We start from the raw sequence: 9,037 nt of genomic DNA, 5'->3' as shown, positions 1-9,037 counted from the left end.
ACTGCAGGTGACATCTACTACATTATCTGTACTCAGAGTTATCTCTGTGTTATCTGTGGTGTTACATAGGACTGCAGGTGACATCTACTACATTATCTGTACTCAGAGAGTTATAGAGAATTATCACCAGCACTAATGATGCGGTTCTGCTCCATCTGTATAAGAACCCAATGTTATAAGCGGCGCTGCTTGGATGGGCTGAGGGGTTTTCTCTCGTTATATTGCGTCACGGTCCGGCACCGGTGACGCATGTTATAATGACTCCGTTTCTGCTGTCCTTTTATTATATCTTAAAAATAGAAAACGCAACAGAAAAAGTGCGCTGCGGTCCTGACCAGCTGGAAAGATCGCGCCTGGGGAGCGGACACTGGCCCCGCTGCTGTCACACACCCCGGGGGACATCCGGAAATCATCACAGCGCAGATTCCATTGCTGGGAAACGTCCCGCGACTTTGTAACCGCAGTGTCAGCTCTAATCGCTGCAGAGGAAGAGCCTCGAAATCCGCCGAACATTGACCGGGCGGCGCAGCTGCTGCTACAGATGATGTATTTCGCTGGCTGCGGAGGGAGAGGCAGCGCATATGTGCGTTATAATGAGGGAAGGCAAGTCCATGAGTCTCCCAGCACCTCCCAGAAAAGAAAAAAAGGGTTTGTATGGGACAGGGATGTATATAAAGCCGTCCCAGGGACTGATGCCGCATGTGAGGTGCAGGTAGCGCAGCAGACGCAGGGACAATGACGCAGGGACAATGACCACGGTGCCGGGACAAAGTGCAACCTGAACATCTGAACTTCACAGCTGACGCTCTTTTTCACTCATTGGGTGATCGGCTCTTTTCCCGTTCAGTTATTTGCGGTTTTCGGGCTGGGGGTGAATGAGTCTTGGTCACCATGCACACACACCTGGCTGTCACCTCGCTGCTCGCTCTGGATTTGCTTCTTCTCAGCGCTTCTCCCTCCCTGGACGGGGTCCTCGTCACCCCTAAAAGGCTGGATCCCGATATTAATGGAAGGCACTTTTTCCAGGACGGCGATGGACAGAGGAAAGACGCAGGAGTCATTGTCCAGATTTCTGCTTTCCAGGAGGATTTCTATCTGAATTTGAGCCCTGATTCTCAGTTTATTGCTCCAGCTTTTTCCATGCATTTTCCTGGCGCTCTCCCTAAACCGTCACCAAGTCTCAGACATTGTTTCTACTCCGGAGATGTCAATTCTGACCGGGATTCCTTTGCCGCGCTGAGCCTCTGCGGGGGGCTTCGGGGGGCTTTTGGCTACCAAGGGGTGGAGTATTTCATCAGCCCATTGACCAACAGCTCTTTGGACCCGTTTCCCAGTGGTCATCAGGGGCTGCACCTGCTGCAGAAAGGGAGAGCACTTTTTCGGCCGTCGGACGCCGCGTCCAGGTGCGGGGTCGGCTCTGCGTTGAATCGTGGTGTCATGGAAGCTCTGCAGAGATACAAAGGTTCTAAGCGCCACAAAAGCCACGTCAATGGCACCAGGGCCAAGGGCGGCCACCGCTCCAGACGCTTTGCTTCAATCACCAGATACGTGGAGACGTTGGTCGTGGCTGATGAGTCCATGCTCAAGTTCCATGGGGACGACCTTCAGCACTATCTCCTGACCTTAATGGCCACAGCAGCCCGATTATACCGTCACCCCAGCATCCAAAACCCCATCAACATTGCCGTGGTGAAGTTCATGGTTCTAACCGATGATGGGAAGGGTCCAAAAGTTACCACCAACGCGGCCATGACCCTGAGGAGCTTCTGTGGCTGGCAGCGGAAATGGAACAAAGTGAGTGACAAGCACCCCGAGTACTGGGACACGGCCGTCCTCTTCACCAAGCAGGTGAGCGCTGATACTGTGTGAGTGCCGCGTGTGCCTGCTGTGGGGTCACTGCGCCCGCTGTGGGGTCACTGTGCCCGCTGTGGGGTCACGGTGCTTGCTGTGGGGTCACGGTGCCTGCTGTGGGGTCAAGGTGCCTGCTGTGGGGTCAAGGTGCTTGCTGTGGGGTCACGGTGCCTGCTGTGGGGTCACTGTGCCCGCTGTGGGGTCACGGTGCCCGCTGTGGGGTCACTGTGTTGGCTGTGGGGTCACTGTGTTGGCTGTGGGGTCACTGTGCCGGCTGTGGGGTCACTGTGTTGGCTGTGGGGTCACTGCGCCCGCTGTGGGGTCACGTTGTTGGCAGGTTGTGATACCCGAGGTCTGGGCATTGCCAGTGGGTACAATCTTGGGAATGACATCGCAGTCCATATTACATGAAGCTGAAGCTCCGGTTTGCAGCCACTTTGAAGATATAACAGAGAATTCAGAGCATTTCCCTCGGTCACAGGTGGGAATTATTCTGATGAGAACTCTGCGGCGGGGGCCACACGCAGACTATTGCACACTGTCACCTGTTCCATGTCATTACTAAGTGTCCCATGACGTGCCGGCGGCCTTTGTGTAAATATCTCATGATAACTGTCTTACAAGTCTCCACCATCCGCAGAGTGCAGGGGCCGAATACAGCAGCCTATATTCTGTGGATGAGGCTCCGGGGGGGGGGGGGGGGGGGTGTTCCTGCGTCTGCGGCGGACACAAATATCATTCTGAGAATAACATTCGACAATTACTTCTGATCCGTATCAATGACTGCGCCTCCAAACCGGAGCTTCATCTCCACAGGGACATCACCTGCAGGGACTGGCAGAGGTCGGACGTTTGGCTTAAGAACTGGCAAATGACTCGATTGAACAAATTAAGAATTTGCACTCAGAACGTACGAAAATAATTGTCACCGTTACACACGAAATGGGAAAACACTGGGAAAAATGTCGGGGAAAAGAATATTGAGGATATTAGTAAACGGGACTCAGTGCCAGGCAGCTGCCGTCAAAGCTCAAATAATATCATGAGACTCATCAGACGGGGACACGGTTTCACCTTTAGATAAGTTCTCAGATCACATGGAGTGTAAAGTTTGGGCTCCTGCCTATAAGAAAGACATAGCAGAGCGGGGGGGGGGGGGGGGGGCGATTCATTCTATTCATTTACAAATGTGACCTTGATGCTGGAGATGAGGAGTTGATTGTGATCGGAGTATTTTCGGTTCCGCTCTGACTTGCTTGTCCACTACTTTGTGCTTGTTTTGCTTCCTCTGGCTCCGCGCTGCAGTATGTTGGGATGGACAGTATATACTATATGTGCTATATTTCCATGTATATCGGATATTTCTATATAATATACAGGACGCACACGTATGGAGCCCGTCAAGAGTCACAGCCGCTTCTCCTCTCAGGATCTAGTGACGTATAAAGCAGAGTATTGGGGTGCGGATAGAACGGTCACTATATAGCAGGAACAACGCGATGTCCGTGCGCCAGGGATCGGATCCTGGAGAGTAGACGACATTATGAGCCGCGGCGCCCGCATTGTATGATATTTATTGGTTTGCTATACTGAGAGGCGTGGCATAGGATGGAGTATGTGGGTGTGGCCAGTGTTGTCATGTGACGAGGGTTACCTAAGCCCTAGCCAATAAAAGTGGCCGCGGTCTCCGAGGAAACGTACCGATGTAGCCGTCTTTATCTGGACTTTTGTTGTGTGATATCGCGCTGCCGCAAGTTGTCAGAGTCCAGATAAAGATGCGACATCCGTAGATAAAGCAAAATGAATTAGGAATAATTGGTGAAAATGTTGCCGCTTATCTGCCGGCCGGGAGCTTTTCATTTTCATTTTCCGGCTGCCGATTTTAAAATACACAAAATGTATTATGAGTCGTGTGTCTTCTATTGCACAAATCACTCCAACTACACGGGGCCAATGATCAGGCAAACGAGCGCTCGTGTAATCCGGCAACGATCAGACGATGAACAAGCAAACGCCCGACCATCGGCTGATCATGTGGTCTATGCAGCCAAAATATCATCATTGTCGGCGTCGCATCCCCTGGTGTAATCAGCGACGTGCTGCCGCCATGACGGGAACGTACGAGGACGAGCGATCGCAGTAACCTGTCCCCATACACAGCCGATCATTCCTTGTGAAACCAGCGCCGATCAATGTGCTGCCTCGTTGATCGGCACTCGTTTTTACGTCCAATATTGACCGGTGTAAAAGGGCCCTCAGACCGGCGTAAGATCTCAGGGCCATTGTGATCAGAACTTTTGATTCTGTGTTGAGATTAAACATTTTATAAATAGGAAATTCTCGTTTTCTAATCTAATAGTAAAACTGATATCGATCAACTGTGACATTTGCTTACAGATAAAATTCAGTTTTCTCCATGCAAATGCAGTGTGAAGTTGCTGCCACTAGGGGTCTCCCTTTCTTTAAACTGCTGTTGTCAAGCAAAATCTATCTCTAGTTACAGATGAACTGCAGAAAGTGGAGGTGTCTCTTCACTACCTGCCAATAGAAGTCTATGGAGAAGGGAGGTGGGAACAGGAGGAGGGATCGAGGAGAGAAAAAGACACAGGCACACTTCCCATAGAAGTCTATAGAGAGAGGGGGAGCAGTAAAAGGGAGCAGGGGCAGAGAGACACGGTTATCGCTCGTATCATGAATTATCTTGGGTCCATGCGCAGCGTTAGGACCAGCTAATTTCAGTTATTTGCTGGACAGTCTGGAGAAAGTTTTCTTGGTGGAGATAGTGAATTGTTCATCTTGGCCGCTCCCAACTCTTGCAGCACCGACATGTATAACGTCCTCATGACAATCCAGAGAGTCGCTGCAGGGAAACTGACGGACAGCCGGGTGGAATCAGGACCCAGATATGATGTAGATCCTGGATGATCCTCACTTCACCACATTCAGCTCCTGGTGGGTGGAGGGTTTTGATCTCCCGGACTCTTCCCCGGACTCCTCCCCGGACTCTTGCCTGTACTTTTCCCCTGACTCTTCCCTGGACTCTTCCCCTGACACTTCCCTGTACTCTTCCCCTGACTCTTCCCCTCTTCTCCTGAATCTTCCCTGGACTCTTCCCCTCTTCTCCTGACACTTCCCTGGACTCTTCCCCTGACTCTTCTCCTGACTCTTCCCATGATTCTTCCCCCGACTCTTCCTCTGACTCTTCCCCCGACTCTTCCTCTGACTCTTCCCCCGACTCTTCCTCTGACTCTTCCCCCGACTCTTCCTCTGACTCTTCCCCCGACTCTTCCCCTGACTCTTCCTCTGACTCTTCCTCTGACTCTTCCTCTGACTCTTCCCCTGACACTTCCCTGTACTCTTCCCCTGACTCTTCCCCTCTTCTCCTGAATCTTCCCTGGACTCTTCCCTGCACTCTTCCCCTCTTCTCCTGACACTTCCCTGGACTCTTCCCCTGACTCTTCTCCTGACTCTTCCCATGATTCTTCCCCCGACTCTTCCTCTGACTCTTCCCCCGACTCTTCCCCCGACTCTTCCTCTGACTCTTCCCCCGACTCTTCCTCTGACTCTTCCCCCGACTCTTCCTCTGACTCTTCCCCCGACTCTTCCTCTGACTCTTCCCCTGACTCTTCCCCTGACTCTTCCTCTGACTCTTCCCCCGACTCTTCCTCTGACTCTTCCCCCGACTCTTCCTCTGACTCTTCCCCCGACTCTTCCCCCGACTCTTCCCCCGACTCTTCCTCTGACTCTTCCCCTGACTCTTCCCCTGACTCTTCCTCTGACTCTTCCCCTGACTCTTCTCAGTACTCTTCTCCTGACTCTTCCCCTGACTTCCCTGGACTCTTCCCTTGACACTTCAGCAGGTTTATATAAGGACACAGAAGGATCTTTACTTTAAGATGTGAGTGAGCGGCCGGTGACTCCTGTTCTCTAGATACGTGTGGTGACAGTGACGGGATCCTGGAGCAGATCGTAGACTTGTAGCAAACACGGCGCGTAACAGTGATCCAGCGCTATAATACCGGACACCGTCCACTAATGACAAACACTGCTCGTCCAGCCGGACCCTGCAGCACCGCCAAGACACTGACCCCCAAAAACCAACTCCCTGATATCCGGCCCCACATCCCCCTCTGGTGTCAGGGGTTTTCCTTTTTACAATCCGTTGTTCCTGACTTCTTTCTGCCGCCTCCCCGAGTTACAGACACTCGGCGACCACTACAAAAAGGCTCCTCACCCAACTTTCTACACACCCTGAGCGGTGACCTGTGCCCTCAATATCTATCCTGCTCCTTATCTGTGAGTCCGACCTCACTGTGGTTCTGGTCATACATGAATCAGGGGGCTCAGGATGAACCGATCTGTAGGTTCCTGCTGGAGGGCAGAAGTCCCGCAGAGAATAGAATTGTGGGAGAAATAGAAAAAACCGAATCTACGTGATAAGTGAATCGTTAATACAAAATAAATTCCTGTAAGGGAATGTTCACACAGAGGGTTTCAGGGCCGTAAACGGCCGAAAAATCGGAAACAGAACGCCTCCAAACATCTGCCCAATGATTTCAATAGGAAAACGGCGTTATGTTTCGATGGACCATTTCTTTTACACGGCCGTCTTGAAAAACGGCCGCGTAAAAAAAACGGCTGCGAAAAAGAAGTGCAGGTCACATCTTGGGCCGTTTTTGGAGCCGTTTTTCATTGACTCTATTGAAATCAGCTCTAAAAATGCAGCGAAAATCCCGAGTGGCTTAAAAAACATCTGAAAATCAGGAGCGGTTCTCCCTTGAATGCAGCTCCGTATTTTCAGACGTTTTTGAGTTTGCGTGTGAACAGACCCTTATAAGCCACTTGCAATTTTCGCTGCTTTTTTTACGGCCATTTTTGGAGCTGTTTTCTGTAGAGTCTATGAAAAACGGCTCCAAAAACGTTCCAAGAAGTGACCTGCACTTCTTTTTCACGGTCGTTTTTTTATGCGGCCGTTTTTCAAAACGGCCGTGTAAAAGAAACGGCCCATCGAAACATAACGCCGTTTTCCTATTGAAATCAATGGGCAGATGTTTGGAGGCGTTCTGCTTCCGATTTTTCGGGTGTTTACGGCCGTGTGAACATACCCTTATTATTAGGTGTAACAATGCAGTATCTGCGGCCGGGGTACATGGGGTTAAAACTAAAATGATCTAAACTAAGGGGGGACATATCAACAGGTTCAGGCCTCTTTTGTGGCAGATTTTGCTTGTTTTGCCCCAAAATTTATGACTTTTTTAAAACTTTTACCACTTTATTGACCCTCTTGAAAAAAGTGGGCGAGGCTCAGCAGAAGGGGAGGAGCCACATCAAATGTACTATCATTTACACTATAGATTTGTGGCGCGCGGACAGCCCACGATGCGACGAGTTATTAAGAGGCGTGCGTTACTCCCGCGGCTTCTGTCTGACGCCGCATATAAAACTTCAGTCTTGTCAAAATTGGGCCTTAAAGGAGTTTCCAGGATTATAAAAACATGGCGTCTTTCTTCCAAGAACAGCGCCACACCTGCTCACGTGTTGTGTCTGGTATTGCAGCTCAGCAGCATTGAAGTGAATAGGGCTGACCTGCAATACCAGACTAAACCATTGGACAGACGTGGTGCTGTTTTTGGAGGTAAGCAGCCGTGTTCTTATTAATCTTGTACAGCCCCTTTAATGTTTCCTATGGAGGAGCGATACGTGTTTATTTCTCAAAACGGCTGAAAACCGCAAATACCAGCGAATTTACCCGTATAATAGATTTGTTTTTGCCTCTGTCCAGCAGCAAATACTTGATTAAAGCCACTTTGATTCTGTAAATGTGGGCGCCCTCCGCTCCCGCTCCTAGTCTGAGGCTTCCCCGGGGTTCTGGAGTTCACGCCGCGCAGTTTTCGTCACCTTGTCCTTGTTTGCCCTCCTGTCCATAGAAACACTCGCACTGAGGACTAAGGACAAGTCAGTTCATTTCCTCTCTTCCTATACATTCCCTACAGACAGCCGCTTATTTTCCAGACCGTCTGTTTCCTTGAGGAGATTCCCGTCCGCCAGTAGAAGGAAGGAGCGCACGCTGCTCGGCTCTAATGCTCCTGAAGCTGCAGTCGGATGTCCGGGGACAATAATCGATCAGTCCCAAATCTGCTCCAGCGAATCAGATGTGATAATGACTTCTAGGCCGCTGATTGTTATCAACAATTCCTCACGTCCCACGTGCAGCGGCGTTCAGCCGACGTCTGGGATTCTGAGGCTGTTCACACGCACAAGTCAAAACGGCTGAAAATGACGGAGATGTTTTCCGAGAGCCTCTGATTTTCAGATGTTTTTGGAGCTATTGAAACAATGAAAAACAAAATGGCTCAAGAAGTGACCGGCTCCTTTTTACGAGGTGATCTTTATGCGCCATTTTTTTAAAAGAGCAGCGTAAAAAAAACGCCCCGTCTGAACATATCGCCGTTTTTCCCTTTGATTTCAATGGGCAGATGTTTGTAGGCGTTCGGCTACCAGTTTTTCAGGCATATTTCAAGGCGTTTACGCCCCAAAATACACCTAAAAACTAAGAGACTAACGAAGCTGAACATGGAGGTTCCCCAAACAATCCGCTGTTATCAAGGGAAGCGGCCGCTAAGTGTCCACATACAGCAGGCAAAAGGAAGCAACATCTGCCACCAAAATAAATGCTTATTGCGATGTCTGAACCAGTTAAAGCATCGAAACAATTATTATCATCACTTTACAAATAGAATTACTCTCCATGGATAAGTAGTCACTGTGTACATACATTACATTACTTATCATGTACTGATCCTGAGTTACATCCTGTATTATACTCCAGAGCTGCACTCACTATACTGCTGGTGGAGTCACTGTGTACATACATTACATTACTTATCCTGTACTGATCCTGAGTTACATCCTCTATTCTACTCCAGAGCTGCACTCACTATTCTGCTGGTGGAGTCATTGTGTACATACATTACATTACTTATCCTGTACTGATCCTGAGTTACATCCTCTATTATACTCCAGAGCTGCACTCACTATTCTGCTGGTGGAGTCACTGTGTACATACATTACATTACTTATCCTGTACTGATCCTGAGTTACATCCTGTATTATACTCCAGAGCTGCACTCACTATTCTGCTGGTGGAGTCACTGTGTACATACATTACATTACTTATCCTGTGCTG

The 9,037-nt window shown here is 49.7% G+C and overlaps 1 protein-coding gene across 1 annotated transcript in view; it reads left to right on the top strand.

The window, feature by feature from the left end:
• The first annotated feature begins 382 nt into the window (after positions 1-382).
• The window catches only part of LOC142662309 (A disintegrin and metalloproteinase with thrombospondin motifs 15-like), a 54,395-nt gene continuing 45,740 nt past the window's right edge, over positions 383-9,037 (top strand). Inside the window, exon 1 of the mRNA XM_075840469.1 lies at positions 383-1,848. Coding sequence (XP_075696584.1) covers positions 892-1,848 — 957 coding nt within the window. The 5' untranslated portion in view covers positions 383-891. The remainder of the gene's footprint in view (positions 1,849-9,037) is intronic.

This window comes from Rhinoderma darwinii, chromosome 10, assembly GCF_050947455.1.
Source record: "Rhinoderma darwinii isolate aRhiDar2 chromosome 10, aRhiDar2.hap1, whole genome shotgun sequence".
Lineage (NCBI taxonomy): Eukaryota > Metazoa > Chordata > Amphibia > Anura > Rhinodermatidae > Rhinoderma > Rhinoderma darwinii.
The sequence above is the reverse complement of the archived record's forward strand: the minus strand, read 5'-3'. Positions and strand labels throughout refer to the sequence as shown.